Source organism: Lutra lutra, chromosome 5, assembly GCF_902655055.1.
Source record: "Lutra lutra chromosome 5, mLutLut1.2, whole genome shotgun sequence".
NCBI lineage: Eukaryota > Metazoa > Chordata > Mammalia > Carnivora > Mustelidae > Lutra > Lutra lutra.
This window is the reverse complement of record NC_062282.1, coordinates 105,518,699-105,539,757: the sequence shown is the minus strand read 5'-3', so window position 1 is coordinate 105,539,757 and position 21,059 is coordinate 105,518,699. Positions and strand designations below refer to the sequence as shown.

The window sequence follows — 21,059 nt, the reverse complement described above, 5'->3', positions numbered from 1 at the left end:
TATGACCAGTGGACTGACTTTTTGTGTAGACTATAATATGGTAAGAACTACTATGACCAGCTAAAGGACAGTGATTTTTGGTGAAGAATAAAGCTGAGGAATACTATAAACTGTCACCAGTAACAACTACTCACAACTATGATTTATGTTGAGAATCACTGGCCTACAAAACATTAAAGGAGTTCTAGAGGAATTCTAGGATTCCATGTAAGGGCTATAAATAACTAAGAATTTTTTTAAAATTTTGCATGCTATGAGTCTACAAACTGTAACAGTATAAATGTAGAGGAAATAATATTCAGAGTACTTTATACAGTAAATGAAACATTACTAGGTTGAAGAGGATGAACTTTTTTTGGTCCTATTAGAGAAAAGATAAAATGGGTTTTAGCAGCAGGAGGGTTTTAACTACACAATCAGCCATACAAGCCCAGAAAGATCTAAGCTGATGGGGCACCTGGCTGGCTCAGGCTGCAGAGCATGTTACTCCTGATCTCCCGCTCCTAAGTTCGAGCCTACATGGGGTATAACCATCACTTAAGTGTAAAAAAAAAAAAAAAATTATAAGTAAGCTGAAAAATAAATCAAAATTTAGATAAACATAAAATTTAGCACTCATTACACTGATAAATGGTGGCTCCCATCTCCCTTGCCATTTGAAAATATAAATAGTGCTAAAGAAAATTCTATAGGTTGAAGGCTTTGTCTTACCAAAACCACAAAGTTAAACTGTACATTAACTGTAAATATGAAGCCAAAAGGAAGGGTAAGAACACTAGAGATCCGTCTTTCCCTATTTTCCTAGAAGCTTTAAAGATATTTATCTAGTACAGATTAGTGGCAATGTCTGGCTTAGGAAATTTCTATAGATTTCTTTCTAGCTTTCTATGTACTGTGACAAAGCCCTAACGTAAGGTTTTTAAAACATCCATCAATACAAAAAGCTTGCTGTTTTATAAATTGTACCCTAAAATTCTAGTGGAAATACTTCACTTTCCATAATATTTGACCATTGAGATATAACTCTAGTTTAATAAACAAGTATTTAAAACAACTCTAATGTGTTACAATATATTATTCTACTCTAAATAATTTATACTATGGTACTTGAAAATCTATCAAAGTAAGGCATTTTTTTATTTTTAACCATTATTTTTACATTAACCACTTTTATTTCACTTCTAAAGGTCTTAATCACATGGAATCAAAAAATCCCTCTAAACATTTTCTTTAAAGGAAAAATGGAAGGAAATACAGTGAAATGGTGTTTGATGGCCACAGTAATTCCAACGGGGGGAAATATGCAAAACTGTTACAAACTCAGCATATAAACAGTTTGAACATAGATTTTTATCAGTGAGGACATAAAATTAAATGTTAATGTGTCAGCATTTTCAGAAAAAGATATAGCAATAACTATGAGAGCATTATACTAGCACAATTATAAAAAGTAATAAACTCAATTTAACATAAATTCCCCATAAAGTGTGAACTATACATTAGCTCAACACGATTTATAGAAGATATATCCAATGAAAATCCAAACTCATTTAGATAACACCCAGAAAATTAAAAATGCTGTTCCTATTTTAACACTTATTGCTCAAAATAAGATTCACCAAGAACATTTTAGATTTTTACATCCTCTTTAGATAACCCAAGTGAAAAATCCAATAATACACAAATAGGTACCTTCAGCAGTACATAAAATAGCAACAGGTTAGGAAACAGAACACAATTTTAAGCTAATCAATACTAGTACAGAGGCATCCATTTTAACGCACAGGAAAAACCTGAGCCACAAAACAGGTTTTCCATTTTGAATCTCACTAACTTCTAGATGGTATGTGTATTTTGACCTTAAAGTGATCAAAATATGAGTGAAGCTCGTGTTCTATCACCTAAAAAGTCTAATCCAACAGAAAAATTGTCATTTCATGTTGCTCTGTTTTTAATGAAGCCTTTTATATTATTTATTTTGTTCAGCACATGATAGAATTATACAAAGATTCTTTAAAAATCAATGTGACATTTCTATATACAGTAAGCCCACAGCATAATCTCTACCTCTGAATTGCTAATATCGTATTTAAAATTAGACAAACTAACATCCAGTAAACAGCATTTTATTTTATGACACTCTGTGTTAATACAATAAATATACAAAACTTCCAAACCACTGAAAACATGCAACATGAGAGGAACAGATGGAGGGCATTTATAGAGAACCATGACGCTCATTATGATGGCAGCGCAATATTACTCACTGACAAAATATACAAACATCCCTAGATAAATAATCCAAGTCCCAAATTACAAATCACTGAGCAATGATTTTCCAGTGTTCAAATTTTAGTTTGAAATAAAATAGCCACAATTTAATATTACAAACTGAAAAAAGACATGAATGCTTACCCCAATGAAGACCAATTCACGACTGTGATACTGGGCCATGTTAGTACTGAATATAAAATATTAACAAATGCCAATCTCTTGCCGGAAAATGTGACCATTTACCCATTATTGTTAGGAGAATAGAGAATGTAAGAATTTAAAAGCCCTATACCTTATCAAACTGTTAGTATTGCCATCATTTTAATGCACATTTGTTTTTAAAAAACAATTTTCTCTCATAAGCGTGTATGAACCCAAGGAAATAGATTTTAAAACATCTCTATCCACACACCAAAAGGTACTGTTGTTTTTAATTATTTGCTACTTAACAATGCTACCTTTGGGGACTTCTACAAGACAGAAGCCTTCCTATTTTTGAAGGAAAGTATCTCAGTATTTTTCAAGTCTCTATATTCATTTGTAGTTGAAAAAAAAAGAGAAATGGACTTGAGATATAAATTAATAATGAACATAAGTACTCCTATTATATTTTGTGGTTAATGTTTTGATGTTTGTAAAATACACACTCAGTAAAGCACACTGTGATAAAACAGATTTTCAGTAAGAATCTGACAAACTTGAACTGGCTTATTTGAGAAAACAGGGAGATTACCACTGATCAGAAATATTCATAAAAACAGCTTTAAATTCATATTCTGAATCCTATTTTAATCAGAATAAAGGAAATATCTTCTAAGTATATTACTTCAATAAATCCCAAATAAACCAAATGTAAACACCATCTAGATGAATCCATGTGACCTAGTATCACACAAAGTTTAAATTTCATAAATAGTGAGAACTCATCATCCCACCCCCACCATGAAATTCATTCATCTCCAGATTTGGGGAAAACAAAGTTATTTAACCATCGATTCTTTTTAAAAAGGTTCTGCAGTCTCAAATAATATAATCCAATAGACTATCCTTTTTAAAGTCAAGTTGAATAAATCACTGATTATTCTGCAACCTTAAGTAGCTAATGACTTCCAAAACACAGTATATAATGACTTTACACAATATATAAATGACATTTGAGTCATTTAATCAGTATTAAAAATGATTCAAAGTTTCAAACCAAGTATACTGTAAGAATTATATCCTATGGTGCATAGTAACAATTTTAATGTGGTTGTAGTCATAATTAATGCATTTAACTATATTTGTATTTTCTTGTTTGGTGCAGGTTAAATGTTTCTTCTATTGCTGAAAAATTTTAATGTATTCAGTCTGTCTCAAAAATTGAAAGACTGAGGTTTGTTAGGGATTCAAGTATATGTGAACCAACAGCGTCTTCTTTTTAATCCCACTACAGATGAGAGGCTAAAAGAAAAATTCCCTGAAATACTGTATGTTCTTTTTGGATAAGGAGTTAGTCTAGACTTTAATACCTCTGTTAAAAATTACACACTCCCCAAAAAAGAGCTGCCAAACACAATCTCAATTCAGTTAAAATGAGTAGCCACAAGAATATACCAAAGTTTCCATACAGTAATATTCTACTATGATACGAATACTGAAAATTAAAAAAAAAACAGTATTATCATTACAACATTCTATTCCATTTATTATCTACCCTTTTTTGGATAATGCACTGCACATTAGGTTCTCACATCGCATCCTGATAAATTTTTATTAAAAAAAAAAACTATTGCAGAAAACCACTTCTTTGATTCTACCAGCACTCCCTAATCCTACAACCATAAGCAGTGCAGAAGCCAAAATACTAATTCTTTTAAGAAATGTGGTGCCCATGCAAGATCAGAGATTGATATCAAAATATCAACTACTCTAAAAAAGAAAAATGGAACAAAAATAAAAGGATAAAATTTACATGATCTACTACAAAATGCACACAGGCTCTTCACTGGTGACTAAAACTGCTAAAAAGCAAGCCAATTTTTAAAATCCCTAAGTCCCTGATGGCCTATTTCTTCCAATATAAATGGGGAAAACAGAATGAAGTATCACTTTAATGCTCCAATATGTAATCCTTAAGTCTAAGATTCTTGAAAGAAAGACTGCAGCTAGTACTAAATGCATTTTTAATCATAAGTACCATATTAATTTCAGTGTGTCAACACTGAAATAATTTGCTGAATGTTCATCCCCCAAAAAATATGGAGAATATTTATTTAGCATGTGATATTTTTTTCTGCAGGGGGCACCAAAATATTAAATTGCTAGGTAAGTAATAAGACAAGAAAGTTTTTCTGGTTTTAGCCCATGCACAAGTGAACAGGAAATATACATGCCATGTGTACTGTTTTGAACATAAAAATATTTATAGAATACAGTAACTAGAGAAAAGTACAGTCGGAAGGTACCAGTGTGTTTTAGGACAGCTCTCTAAATCTGGTTACCCTTGAAAGCATTCTGAGCCGCACTAGTTGCTGCACTTGAAGCTGCATTTGCAGCTGCAGTCTGGACAGTTTTGTTGGACATCACACCTGTTGCAAATTCTTGTTGGGCTTTCTCAAAACTAGCACCTGTTGTGCGGTATAGTCCATGTACCTATGGAGGCACAAAAAAGTGGGACAAGGTAAGTGGTAATCTATACATTTTCAGCAACTCTTCCATTAATCTCAACCTTACCCAGAGATAAAAGGACTAGACTGTAGTCATGATTCCTAAGGTCAAGAACATCAGCCACCAACCACACTGGCACACCATATTGTATTAAAGTATTTTCCTAACACAGTCTTTTCCATTTTATCCCCAATGCAGAAGAGGTACTTATGCTTATGCCAAACCAAAAATAAATTTTAAAACTTCTTAACCAAGTGCAAAAGGTTGTGTTTTCCACTGTACCTACTTATTTAAGATATTACAGAGAATGGTTTAAACACAAGAGACATTCAGAATTTATTAATTTACCACCAAAGACAATTCAAAAAGAATAATACCTTATCTATTTCTATGTTGGTTACATATATACTACTAACCCTATTACAATCAAATGATATGATTTTATCATTTAATGTATCAAGCACTACTCATGTTCTTAAAGATACTTCCCGCTATCCTCTCTCACTCTGTATACCATTTTACTTTTTGTGTACAGTGAAGTCCTAAAGGATTTACACGGAAAAACTTTTGGGAACTGTCCACCCATACTGATTTATCACTTAAATCTTAGGGATTTATTTGGAAGAGTAAGGTTAAAAAAACTCAATTAGCATATGTTTCAAGATGCATAAACTATGAAGTGCAACAGTACGTAACATCAGCCAATTTAATGTTAAGTTTGGGAAAAGAAATAATAAAACAAATTAGAATATTTATTTATTACATGCCTACAAACTTGGGAGGGGCAGGAAGAGACATAGGGAACTTATACTGCATTTTGATGAGGTCTAAATAAAGCCTGCCTGAAACGCAATTAAAGCAGGTTTGGAACATTGGGGCAGCACCCAAGTCAGTCTTTTTCCCAATCCTGGATAGGGACTGATACTTGTGGAGTAAATATGGAATGAGGAAAAGGAGAATGAATCAAAGACTTTCAAGTCAAGCTTAGATACACTGAAGTTGTTTCAAGAAGACAGAGAATAGACAAGACAGGTTGGCTTAGAGGGGAAAGGAGACGCTAAGTTCTAAACATTCGTACATTCATTCCACAGATGTTTACTGGATACCTACTCTAGAATGGTACAGTGGGCAGGTGAAGATTTGGTTTGGAGCTCAAGAGAGGAATGGGCAGGAAACAAGGACTTGAAAATCAATGCCACATCAGTGACAGCCACAACTCTGTCTGACATAAATAAATAGAATGGTCCATGGAGGAAAAAAAGAAAAAGTGTCAAGGACCAAATAAAGTCTTTTAAGACACCAATATTTAGGAGGTGCCTACAATAACAAGGAATAATTAAAAGAGGAATGGGAAAAGCCAAAGACTTATTCCACAGGTGCCATGGGAAGAAAGCCACATTAAAGAATGAAGAGCTGCCCAGGGTGGAAGATAAAAAATATCCAGACAGCCCTAAGTTCTTCTAACATAGTGGTGAGGGCAAAAGCCATCTTACAGTGGGACAAAGTGTAAAAGGGTCAGGGAATAAAAGAGAGCAATGACAAGTACACTTTAGATAAACCCTAAAATTCTTTTCTTCTGGTACTATAGCACTATCATAATTTAATTCTTTTAATACTTTTAGAGAATGATGAGAAAATGACTTTTTTCCTTGTTGGTTAACTGAATATTATTTTTTTAAATATTTTTATTTATTTTATTTGAGAGAGAGACAGTGAGAGAGAGCATGAGCGAGGAGAAGATCAGAGAGAGAAGCAGACTCCCCGTGGAGCTGGGAGCCCGATGCGGGACTCGATCCCGGGACTCTGGGATCATGACCTGAGCCGAAGGCAGTCGTCCAACCAACTGAGCCACCCAGGCGTCCCGGTTAACTGCATATTATAATGCATCTCTTTTGTATTCCCTTCTCTCTCCAGGGATAATCTTTATGCATTACTCAAACTTTGTGTGTTATGACACACAAAAATGGTTCCAAACAAAATTGCTGATCCTTGCTTATAAACACAGAGATCTGAAATATTAATTTTCATAATAGTCCAGTTTGTCAAATGTCATTCCATCACATGATCACTTCCTGTTCTGTAATTGTGATCAACATCTTCAAAAGCATCTCTTCATGTTGGGAATTTTCAGAATCATAAGTAATTATTTTAATTCTTTTTAAAAATTATTTAAAAGATCTATTTATTTGAGAGAGAGCAAGAGAGTGGGAGTAGGGTCAGAGGGAGAGAGACAATATCAAGCAGACTCCTTGCTGAACAGAGCCCAATGCAGGACTCCATCCCACAACCCTGAGATGGTGACTTGAGCCAAAACCCAGAGTAAGACGCTCAACAGACTGAGCCACCCAAGTGCCCTAATCCATTTTTAAAACCAAGTTTTCTATGGAACATAAAAGACACAGATAATTTACCACTCCTTTGTTCAAGAAAATGATCTCAAAACAGAGTTCATATGATTAGGACCAAGAAAATGAAGTATGTTGTAGAAATCTAATAAACCTTTACTTACTAGACCCTGTTACAGTGCAAAGGCACTACAGTTCACTTGTTTGTCTCTCCTTCTTTCCCCCAAAGTTTTTGGGCATGTAATAAACAAATATTTGTTCTAACTTGCTTTGTTATTTCCTTTCCCAAATGTGTTTTAAACTGAGTGCCTGCTGTTACATATCCAATGGATTTCATATTTCATTACTTTATAAATGTAACGCATAGCCCCAGAGCAGGGCAAAATAAAGGTAGAAGAGCACACATTTCTCAGTAGTGCAAATCTATACAGACTCAGAGGGCCACCTAGAGGGAAAAGATTACGTATGTATTCAGTGCATAATGCTCAAATGCTGTATGAAATCCATTATATCCATGTGAAAAGGGTGATTCTTTCCTCAGTGCTCCAACAATATGACAGGCTAATTCTAAGTATCGCCATCTCAAAAAGCTCATCATTTCCCTGATATGTTTCAGGAGTGATATCTAGTGATAGTGCACATTCCTTATGAAATCAGAGACAAAGCTTTAAGATAAAATATTATAATTTTTAAAAACCAAACAGCTTAAGTACTTGCTATCCTTCCAGTTATGAGAACTGCATTAACCTAAATACTTAGTTCTAGGAGCAACACACAACACTAGATTTTGTATCTACTGTTTCCACTACTTTCCACCTGGCTGGTCACCACTCAAAACCTCAAGTTTAGGGGTACCTGGGTGGCTCAGCTGGTTGAGGGTTGAGCATTTGCCTTGGGAATCCCAGGATCCAGGCCCACTTCAGGCTCCCCACTCAGTGGGGAGTCTTCTCCTCCCTCTGACCCACCCCTCTCTCATGCTCTCTCTCTCTCTCACTCTCAAATAAATATTTAAGAAACAAAAAACAAACAAAAAAAAAACCCTCAAGTTTACTTCCCATGAAACAAGAGTATTTGTTGCCCTGTCTCTCAGTGTTTTCCTAAGGATCAAATGAGAATTATGTAAATATGTAATAAAAATTAAAATTTATTTTTAAATATTTGTAGAAGTGTCATAGCCAACACAGAACTCCAGAAGGGAATCTTGCTTCCTTAGTGTATCTTCAAAAATATTCCAGTATATACTGTGGTAGTATAGGACACAAAAATTATGTACTATATACTATGGAAAGTAAAGAACCATGATACAGTACTTAAAATAGTCCAAACACACATTTCCATCAAAGTTTACAGAATACAATTTCAAGAAATAATGCTTTTATAAATATAAGATGCCTGCTATGCCAGAATTATTTTAACTTTTTTAAAACCTAGAGAAAAAAACAAATGAATTTTTGAAATTTTGATTCTTGTTTTGAGTTTTTAAAAAACATCAATCTCTTAGTCTAACGTTTTCAATTAAACCATTTCCTATAAACCATTTGTAAACTGCCCATAGATCGGGGTCAGATACCCCTTTGGGAACCTCCTGAATTAATGGTCTAGTTTCACACTATCGAAATTCCACTCATCCTTCGAGGCCTATCTCTTTACTGCTGTCCTTTTTCTGCCTGACCTAGCTCTGGCTCTCCCTATTATGAGCACCTCCAGTACCATGTATAGCATGCTTTTTCTTTTGTAGGGTTTGTAGGTATACAAGTCTTATATGCCACATGACTTTGGTTCCTTGAGGGAAAGGGCTAATTCCCACTCACTACCATATTCCCTGTAAGACACAGTAACTTGTTGGGGCACCTGTCTGGCTCAGTCATAGAGCATGCAACTCTTGATCTTGGGGTCATTAGTTCAAGCTCCACACTGAGTATAGAGCTTACTTTAAAAAAAAAAAAAAAAAAAAAAAAAAGACATAGTGACTTGCAGTAGAAGCCACTATATAATTAATTACTTATCTGTTAGGGATTAAACAAATGGCCCCAAATTACCCTCTTTACAAAGTTACCAAAGAAGTACAACACTGCTCTAGTGGGCTGTACCTGTGTTACAAAGTAAATTGCACATACAGGCTGTTTTAAAAGTGAACATACTAGGGAACTTTTAACAAATCCACTTACATCAATAAATAGGTCATCCAGGCAGAAAATCAATCAAGGAACGAATGGCTTTAAGTACACATTAGGCTAGATGGACTGAATATACATAGAACACCTCATCAAGAACAGCAGAACAAACATTCTCTTCAAGTATACATGGAACATTCTCCAGGTTTACATATTAAGCCATAAAACAAATCTCAATAAATTTAAGAAAACTGAAATCATATCAAGTATCTTTTCTGACTACAATGGTTTTAAACTAGAAATCAATTACAAAAATTAGACAAAAACACAAATACACGGAGGTTAAACATGCTACCAAACAACCAAGGTGTCAACAAAGAAATCAAAAAGGAAATTTTAAAAAAAGTACATTCAGACAAATGAAAATGGAAACAAAGCAGTTCAAAATCTTTGAGACAAAGCAAAAGAAAACCTCAAAAAAAAGTTTAAAGCTATTTAAGCCTACCTCAAGGAAACCAAAAAAATCTCAAACCATCTAACCTTACACATAAAGGCACTAAAAACCAACCAAGTAACAATGCCCAAAGTTAGTAGAATCAAGGAAATAATAAAGATCAGACTGGAAGCAGACACATTAGAGACAAAAACAGGGGGGGAAAAAAAATCTATGAAACCAAGAACTGAGTCTTTGAAAAGATAAACAAAATTGATAAATCTTTACCAGAAACATCAAGGAAAAAAGAGAGAGGACTCAAATTAATAAAATCAGAAACAGGGTGCCTGGGTGGCACAGTTAAGCGTCTGCCTTCGGCTCAGGTCATGATCCCGGGCTCCTGGAATCGAGTCCCATATCAGGCTCCCTGCTCATCGGGGAGCCTGCTTCTCCCTCTCCCTCTGCTGCTCCCCCTGCTTATTCTCTTTTTCTCTCTGTCAAATAAATAAATAAAATCTTAAAAAAAAATAAAATACAAAAGAGGACAAATTACATCCAACACTACAGAAATAGAAGGGATTGTAAGACTACTATGAAAAATTATACGCCAACAAATTGGACAACCTAGATGAAATGGATAAACTCCTAAAAACATACAAATCTTCCAATACTAAATCAGGAAGAAATAGAAGATCTGAACAGACTGATTACTAGTAATGAAAATGAACCAAAAATAAAAAACTCCCAACAAACAAAAGTTGAGGACCAGGTGGCTTCACAGATGAGTTCTATCATTTAAGAAAGAGCTAATACTTAGTCTTCTCAAACAGTCTGAAAAACTGAGGAGAAGGAATGCTTCCAAATTCATAAGGTCAGCATTACTCATTTGGTATCCAAAACCAAAGACACTACAAAAAAAAAAGAAAATTACAGGCCAATATTACTGATGAACATAAAGGCAAAAATCCTCAAAAAAAAAAAAAAAAAATTAGCAAACCAAATTCAGCAATACATTAAAAGGATCTTCACCATGACCATGTAAGATTTATCCCAAGATTAAAGATGGTTCAGTATCTTCAAATCAATCAACACGATACACCAGATTAACAAAATGAATGATAAAAATCATATGATTATCTCAATAGATGCAGAGAAATCACTTCACAAAATCCAGTATCATTCATGTTAAAAACTCTCAACAAAGTGGGTAAAGAGAGAGCATACTTCAACATAATAAAGGCCACATAAGACAAAACTGCAGTTAACATCATACTCAGTGGTGAAAAAGTGAAAACTTTTCCTTTAAGATGAGTAACAATACAAGGATGTCCATTCCTGCCTTTTTTATTTCACACAGTAATGGAAGTCCCAACCACAAAAATCAGGCAAGCAAAAGAAAAAAAAGGCATCCACTCTGTTACTATTCACAAATAACATGGTAATATATATAGAAAATACTAAAGACTCCACCAAAAAACTATTAGATTAAATTAATGCAGTGAAGCTGCAAGACAGAAAATTAATATATGGAAATTTATACACTAATAATAAACTAGCAGAAAGAGAACTAAGAAAGTAATTCCATTTATTATTACACCAAAAAGGAAAAAAAACAAAAACAAAAACAACCCTAGGAATAAACTTAACCAAGGAGGTAAAAGACCCATATAATGGAAACTGTAAGACACTGATACAAACAAATGGAAAGCTATAACATGCTCATGGACTTGGAGAATACTGTTAAAATGTCTAAACTATCCAAAGCAATTTAAAAATTCAACGCAATCCCTATCAGAATACCAACAGTGTTTTTTACAGAACTAGAATAATCCTAACATTTATACAGAACCACAGAAGAACCCAAATAGCCAAAGCAAACTTGAGAAAGAAACTTGTGATACTTTAAGTATCACAATTCCAGATCCAAGCTCTACTACAAAACTATGGTAATCAAAGCAGTACAGTACTGGTGCAAAAAGAGACACCTAGAATAATGGGACATCATACAGAGCCCAGAAATAAACCCATTTTCATATGGTTACTTAATCTGTGACAGAGAAGGCAAGAATATGCAGTGGGGAAAAGACAGTCTCTTCAATAAATGGTGTTGGGAAAACTGGACAGCAGCATGCAAAAGAATGAAACTGGACCACTGTCTTTCACCATATATAAAAATAAATTCAAAATGGATTAAACACATAATATAAGACTTGAAACCATAAAACTCCTAAAGGAAAACAGAGGTAAACTCTTGGACATTAATCTTAGTAATATTTTCTTGGATATGTCTCCTTAGGAAAGTATAACAAAAACAAAAATAAACAAATGGGACTACATCAAACTAAAAAGCTTTTTCTCAGTGAAGGAAACCAACAAAATGAAAAGGCAATATCTACTGAATGGGATAAGATATGTGCAAATAATACAAATGATAAGAGACTAATATCCAAAATATATAAAGAATCAATACAACTCAAAAAAACAAAAAAAATCAATTAAAAAAACAGGCAGAAGAACCTGAATAGACATGTTCCCAAAGACAACAAATAGCCAACAGCTATATGAAAAGATGCTCAATATCACTAATCACCAAATGTAAATCAAAACCACAATGAGATATCACCTCACACCAGTCACAAAGGCTATCCTCGAAAAGATGATAAATAACAAGTGTTGGCAAAAATGTGGGGCAAAGGGAACCTTGCTGAACTATTGGTGGGCATGTAAATTGGTATAGCAACTTTTGGAAAACAGTATAGAGATTCCTCAAAACACTAAGTCATTCCACTTCTGGTTATTTACCCAAGGAAAACAAAAACACTTATTGGGAAAGATGTATGAATGCCTGTCACTGCTGTTGTGTTATTTACAAGAGCCAAGATGTAAAAGAAATCTAAGTATCTGCTGATAAATGAATGGATAAAGAAGATGTGGTATATATATACAATGCAATATTACTCAGCCAAAAGAAGAATGAGATCTTATAACTTTCAACAACATGGATGGACCTAGAAGGTATTACACTAAGTGAAAGAACTCAGAAAGACAAATACCATATGATTTCACTTACATGCAGAATCTAAAAAAACAAAACAAAACAAAACAAATGAGCAGACAACAAAAAAGCCAAAAGAGATTCAGAGTACAAAATGATGGTTGCTGGAGGTGGGGGGTGGGGAGTGGGAGGGGTGGTACAGAAATGAAGGGATGGGAAAAATAGGTGAAAGGGATAAAGAGGTACTAATTTCCAATTACAAAATAAAGAAATCATAGGGATATAAAGGACAGCATAGGAAATAGTCAATAATATTGTATAATCTTTTACGGTGACAGATGGTAACTACTTATCATGGAAAGTATTTCATCATTTTTTTTTTTTAAGAGAGAGAGAACATGTACGTGCATGTGAGCAGGGGTTGGGGCAGAAGGAGAGGGAGAGAATCTTAAGCAGGCATTACATGCAGCTCAGAGCTCAAAGTGGGGCTCAATCTCATAACCCTGAGATCACGACCTAAGCTGAAATCAAGAGTCCAACACTTAACCACTTGAGCCACCCAGGAGCCCCCATAATGTTTATAAATGTCGAATCACTATGTTGTATACCTGAAACTAATATAATATTGTATGTCAACTATAATTCAGTTAATAGAAAAATAAAAAGTATTTAGAACAGAAAAATTTTAGTGTCCTCAACAAATGTTAAAAATATTATTATGCTTATTTATTTTTAACTCCTTATTTATATTTGTTTCATTTCATTGATTTCATTTCATTGATTGTAAGATTGTAAATGTTGAGTGCGCTGCCTTTTTTAGGATTTAAGTTTATATTAACACATACACATGATTTTATACAGATGATACAAAATATGAATACCTATCTCTGTAATAAGTAAGTTTAGAAGACAGCATAATCTATTCGTGGAAACCCTGAATCTATATGTAATCATTTGTACCACACTGAAGTGATTTCAGTTTTGGAAAAAAAAAAAATTGAAAAATTAAAAGTGATCGTACTATACTTCACACCTACTCAGATGGCTATTATCAGAAAAAATGGAAAATTACAAATACTGGCAAGGATGTGGAGAAATTAGTAAGTACACAATGCTGACAGGAATTTACAGCCACTGCAGAAAATAGTTTGGTAGTTACTCAAAAAACTGATTGCTGAATTACCATTTGACCACCAAGTAATTCCTCTTAAGTATAACCCAAAAGAATTTGAAGCAAAGAGATTAACATGGGTTCCCGTGCACCAATATTCAGAGCAGCATTACTTACAATAGGCAAAAGGTGGGAACAACCCAAGTGCCCGTCCACAGATTAATAAAAGCAATACAGTATATACATGTCGTGGAATATTATTCAGCTATGAAAAGGGAAGGAAATACTGATACATACAACGGGACGAACCCTGAAAACTTCATGTAAGTGAAATAATCCATATACAAAAGTAAAATATCCAACAATTCCACTTATATGAAATATCTAGACTAGTCAAATTCATTGGGACAGAAAGGAGATGAGAGCTTACCACAGGCTGGTTGTAGGGGGAAATGGAGAGCAATTGCTGTATGACTGCTTGGCATGATAAAAAAAAGTCTTAGAAATAACGGTTACAGTTATTAATATCATACAGAAATATGAATGTAATTAATGCCACTGAATTGTACATTTAAAAATGATTAAAATGGCAAATTTTGTATTATATATATAAATACATTTTGCCACATTTTGAAAAACTAATATCAAAAATCATGAATTGTATATTTTAAATGGGTAAATTACATAATATATGAATTATCACCGGACATGATTTGTTAAAAATTAACATATAAAGATTACTTAGATAAAATATCATATGTATAGCATTATAAATATTAGCAGAGCCAACAAATTTGAACATCCCTAAGTAAAGATGGTTTTCAATCATTTAGACATATCAATCTTGATTCAGGATCTATTAAGTACTTATAGAAAAGAATAACAAAATAAAAATAGGGAGCAATCAGAAAAAAGTGAATATACTAAGAATACCACTTGAGGACAGGATATAAACAACTTACTCAGAGTGCCAGTTTTTCTAGGGATTCAAAGGTATCACTGTACCTACTGTGTATCCCTTGGATGAAGATAACTAGTATGTGGACCTGCATTTTAATAGGCAGTGTGAATCATCTGAAATTAATTTGTAATCAGGAAAAATTATAGTGTTGGATGATTCAGAGAAAGACAGAGATAAAAGAAGTATACCTATTTGTGACTATAAAAAAGTGTAGTAAAATTATCAGCATTCTGTCCTAAATCCAAATAAAGCAGAAAGAAAGAAAGAAAGAAATGAAAAAGAAGAAAAGAAGAAAGAAAAGAGGGAGTGAACAATAGCAGTGCTTTCAAGGAAAGTGAAAGCATCACTTTTAATCTAAGAAGACTATTACTTAAATGTAAGGTTATGTTTACAAAGCATTTACTATAAAACACCAATTTAACGATCAATGAGACTTGTCATTATTCTGGACCAATACCCAAATTCTATAGTCTTACACAAAAGTATTTTCATAATGGGGGCACCTGGGTGGCTCAGTGGGTCGAAGCCTCTGCCTTCGGCTCAGGTCATGATCCCAGGGTCCTAGGATCGAGCCCCGCATCGGGCTCTCTGCTCAGCAGAGAGCCTGCCTCCCCCGCCCCCTGCTTGCCTCTCTGCCTACTTGTGATCTCAGTCTGTCAAATACATAAGTAAAATCTTTAATAAAAAAAAAAGTATTTTCATAAGGGACAGATTGCCATTTAAAAAAATTTTTTTGAAGCATTTAAGGAAACGTGTGTGTGTGTGGTTTGTTTTTTTTTTAAGATTTTATTTATTTGAGAGAGTAAGAGAGACAGAGAGAGAGCATGAGCAGGAGGAGTGGGAGAAGGAGAAGCAGACTCCGGATTGAGCAGGGAGCCCCATGTGGGGGTCAATCCCAGGACTCCGGGATCATGATCTGGGCTAAAAGCAGATACTTAACTGACTGATCCACCAGGCACCCTGGTAAACTTGTTTTTTTAAAGTGAAATAAGTTTTTTCTTTTTTTGTTTCTGAAAGATTTTATTTATTGGGACAGAGTGACTGAGAGAGAGAGAGAGAGAGAGAGAAAACAAGAGCGGGTAGGGAAAGAGGCAAAAGGAGAAGCAGACTCTGAGCTGAGCAGGGACCCAAGCTGAAGGCAAATGCTTAACCAACTGAGCCACTCAAGCACCCCGAAGCAAGTTTTTTCTAAAATTCTTTTGAAATGCTTAAAAAACCACTGTTAGTAATTACTTTGTTAATGTGAACAAAAATGTCTATGAACAGTTTCTTAAATTTCATCAGAAAAATTATTCAAAAGTCCCCAAAGGAATACAAATTATGTATCATCGATTTACCTCTTCCATACTAAGTTATTCTGGCTCTTATACCAATTAAAAGAAGGAAATTTCTGGATTCCCCGCTATGACCCACTGAAAATAGCTACCCCTTAGTCCAAAACTATTACTTAATTCTATTTGGTTACTAAAGAAAGAAGACCTTTTTAAAAAATAAGTAACTTCTAGAAACAAAGTGAAAGTTTAAGAAATCTGTGAAAGGTAAGAGGTGAACTGTTCCCTTATCTGTAAAGAGACAGATATTCTTACATTTCAATTTTTTCAAATGCCAATTATAAAATGACACTAGGAGGAAACAAAGATACCATAGCACTCATACTGGGCACTTCAATGCTTTCTTACTCCAATTATGCAAGGCCAAATCAGAATGCCAAAAGAATTCTCAAAATTGTATTCATTATAAATTGAAATAAATATATAACCACCAAGCATGTTTAGCTGGGGCTGGAGACACAGAATAGTCTAACAAAATGCAACAATTCTAGAGTCAAATAGTGTGCATTGGGAACTTTTGGAGGGCATTAACTGTTTATGAAGAGCCTGACCCCTAGTGGCTAGCACCTATGGCTACATACACACAGAAGAAACAGCCAGTACGTTTTCAGAGGTTTGTCTGGTGTTTTTACTGGATCTCAATTTCTATCAAAAGTAAGAGAAATCGGGGCACCTGGGTGGCTCAGTCAGTTAAGTGTCTGCCTTTAGCTCAGGTCATGACCCTAGGGTCCGGGATCGAGCCCCATTTCAGAATCCCTGCTCAGCGGGGAGCTGCTTCTCCCTTTGACTATGCCTCTCCCCATGCTTGTGCTCCCTCTCTCTCTCAAATAAATAAATAAAATCCTTTAAAAAAAAGAGAGAGAGAGAGAAATACTTGCCACTGCAAGTATGAAATCTGAGCTCAAATTATATTTTAGCTTATTATATTATCCCCACTTATTGTACTTCATAAAGTCATATAGAAAATCATCTCATCTAAATTTCTATTTCATTAGAATATGAGATTCAGAGAAGTTCAGGGACTTGTACTGCACTGACTGACAGTGAACATATATAAAAGGAGTTAACTGGTAATGTCTTCAACAATGAGGTTAAAAAAAAAGTCAACCAAAAAAAACATATGCTACACAATTCCCATATTAATACATTTATTTAGGAAGCAGTCATATTTCTTTTGAATGCCTGGCATTCAATCAGCACAGCTCTAAAACTCTTCCTTTCATGGGTTGGATCTTATAGAACTGCATACCTGGGGGAAAAGCTACCATCAAAGACTTGAGAGTGCTGCACATAGCAGTCAGTTACACAGCAGCGGGAGAATAAACACTGTCTCCACACTCTGACTGTATTAATCACCTGTGCCACGCACGCCTCCATCACCCACCAGTTAAAAGTCCCTCCACATTCTTTCCTCAGCAGATCTGCAGTATGTTCTACCCTCACCTCACTACCATACCCACTTTCCAGGCTTCATTTACATCAAGAAGTCATTACTTCCCAAGTCCAGAAATCAGCCTAAAGCTCTTTCCTTTGCTCCCAACTCATACATCCAAAAGCCTATATGTATTTATACTTTGATGCTCCAGCATTATTTTAAACTCTCTGGATTCAAAGCTGAAAACAACTTGATGCCCACATATCTTCTCTCTCTCTCCATATACATATCTGGAGATATACATATAATATATACTTACATATATAATATTTATGTACATATGTATGTATGTATCTAGGCTCCATTCCCAATGTGGAGCTTGAATTCACAACCCTAAGAGTAAGAGTTGTGTGCTCTAGCAAATGACCCAGCCCGGTGCCCTGATGCCTATATTCTTCTTCCTGTACTCTCTTCCTGAATGACCCACCATCTAAAAAGCTCTGTGTAATCCTTGAGTTTTCCCTCAACCTCCAATCCTAGGCCCAGGTCCAATCAATCACTACCTGCTCATTTTCCCTTGACTATAGTGACTTCACACTGCCACTTCATTAGTTCTGGCCACCATTACTCACCAGCTTCCTACCTTGTCTCCCAGACTTCATTTCTCCAAGTACCACATCCCTGCCCCACAAATGCCAAATCTATTTGAGAACACACTTTCTAAAGCTCAAATTGACCAATTCAATAACTTTCCTCTTTAAACCTCTTCTTTGGCTCACCACCACTCTTAAGAGAAAGTCCAACTTCTTAATAAGTTTTCCCAGTTTACAAGACTCTGCAGAATGTAATTTATCGGCACAGCCTCCTCTTTCCCTGTCCTCCACAAGCAACACCCTACATTTCTCCCCACCCAACTCATGCGCCAGGTTTATCTCCCATCTATTCTGAGCTATTTTTAATTCCCCCAATACACAACATTATTTCCTGCAACTAGATAAGAAAACAGTATTCCTGCTACCTGGTACCTACTTATCCTCTCCCTTCCTTTACTTAGATAACTCTTGTTCATCATGCTATCTCAGCTAAGATAGTATTTTTAAAAACCTCAGGGGCGCCTGGGTGGCTCAGTCAGTTAGGCATCTGCCTTCAGCTTGGGTTAATGATCCCAGGGCCCTGGGATCCAGACCCGTGGCAGGCTCTCTGCTCAGCGGGGAGCCTGCTTCTCCCTCTCTCTGCCTGCCTCTTTCTTTCTCTCTCATAAATAAATAAAATCTTAAAAAAAAAAACAAAAAACCTCACTACTAAAAAGATCACCAAACTTAGGTGTCTCTCCTCTGTGATCCCTATACTTATCCCTATAAATAGCTACTAAATCAATGAACTGTGGTACCTAGCCACTTCTCTTTCACGCCAAAATGTGAGTTCCTTGAGCTCATATATAATACAGTACTTGACACATAACACATGCTCATAAATGGTTAAGAAGTGAACGGAATCTGCAACATATCACAAAACCCTCCACTGTACTCTGAACTTACTACATTTCTAGTTTAATAAAGCACCCCCAATGATACATATGGAATAATTAAAGAAATGTTCAAAGAGATGTTGTCATGGTCACGTTTCTCTGGCTGGCTATGATAGTCTACTGATCAAACACTAACCTAGATGTTGCTGTAAAGGTAGTTTGTGCACGTGATTATTAATCAGATGACTTTAAGAAAATGAGAGTGTTCTGAGTTATCTGGGTAGGCCTGATCCAATCAGTTGAAAGGCTTTAAGAACAGAACTGAGGTTTCTCTGAAGAAGAAGAAATCCCACCTTGGACTGGACTTCAGCTTCTACTTGAGATTTTCAAATCCTGCCTGACTGCCTGTCTGATGGATTTTAGACTGACCAAGCAAGCTCTCACAACCACATAAGCCAATTCCTTTCAACAAATCTCTTCATTCTGCTTCTCTGATACAACACTGACTGACACAAGCATCTACTAAATAAAAGTAGACACTCAACCAGATCCTGCAACAAACTGATAAAGGCTCAAGAAGACCAGAAAAAAAACAGTTAATTTTAATTGAGAAAGCCCTTTGCTCTGGAACCTATGTTCCCTGTCTCACTCAATCCTCACCCCAGCACTATGGACATAGTTATTATTTCCATTCCTTCCTTCATTCAACAAACACTTCGAATGCTTATCACATGCCTATTTCTGTCAGTCACTGTTCTAGATGTAGAAATATAATATCAAAGAAAACAGACTAGGTCTCTGCTCTCATGGAGCTTAGAGGACAGGTGATGACACTGAACCTGAGTGGTTAGAGAAGACTGCCTCAACTCACAAAGCACTAAGTCAAGGCACCAGAATTTCAACCTGAGTGTATGGTTCCAAAGCTCTTGCTCTTCTAATTCCAATGCTAAAAGACATGTTCACCCAGAGGAATTTTAACAAGCTGGGTACCCAGAATGTAAGGTATATAAAGTGGCTTGTGCCCAGATGCTTCAATGAGTAATGCCTACAGTATGTTGCCCAAGAAAACAGACAATGATCTAGCACACAAAATTTAAGTCCTGTAAACATGGGTAATGAGAAAGATTCTGTGAAAGAGGTATGAAGATTTGAGCTAGATCTTGAAAGAACACTCGTAGGTCTTCAACTGGCAAAGAAGATGAAGCAACCCAGGAGTCAAGAGGCCCAGCAGGAACAAAAACGGGGACAAAGGAACATATGTGATATATATAAAGAAACTTAGAAATAGTTTGGCTAGAGGAGAAAGTCTGGATCCAGGAGCAGTAAAAGGTCACTAGTAGCCTACTTCCCACAACCACCAAAATCCCATTCCCCATCCAGTCCACTTCAAAAATCTTCAGAGTGCTGGGTTTGGGTTTTTTTTTTTTTATATTAACATAGTAACTACAAACAAAATGGACTGAAGGAAGTTGGGAGTGTGAGTGATTTACAAAACAATTCTGGGCTAGCTGAGGCTGAGAATGGAAGGGAAGAAAAAGATGAAAAAGATTCTAAGAAATTATCTAGGAAAGTGACTTAAAAATTAACGAAAACACTGACAAAAGCAGTCAAAGTGCTGAAATAAGTTTAAATGGAATCATCAGATAATACTTAGCATCACCAAATTCATAATAGGTACTTAACAAATATTCCTTTTTCAAAAACAGCTTCCCTGAGATAAAATTTGCATAATAAACTACCCTTTTGAAGTGTAGAATTCAATGGGGTTTAGTATTTATTTATAGTGTTGTGAATATATCATCTATAAATCTAATTTTAGAAATTTTCATCACCACAAACAGAAATTTCCTAACCATCAGCAACCTTCTCTGCCCTAACCCTAACTGAAGGCAACCAACAATCTACTTTCTATCTCTAGAGGGTTGCCTGTTTGGGACACTTCATATAAATGAAATCATATAATATGTGGTCTTAATAAATATTTCTTGACTATGAATCAGAAC

The 21,059-nt window shown here is 35.2% G+C and overlaps 1 protein-coding gene across 1 annotated transcript in view; it reads right to left on the bottom strand.

Moving 5' to 3' along the window:
* Positions 1-2,110: 2,110 nt before the first annotated feature.
* SCAMP1 (secretory carrier membrane protein 1) overlaps positions 2,111-21,059 on the bottom strand; it is a 129,916-nt gene continuing 110,967 nt past the window's right edge. Inside the window, exon 9 of the mRNA XM_047731753.1 lies at positions 2,111-4,908. Coding sequence (XP_047587709.1) covers positions 4,744-4,908 — 165 coding nt within the window. The 3' untranslated portion in view covers positions 2,111-4,743. The remainder of the gene's footprint in view (positions 4,909-21,059) is intronic.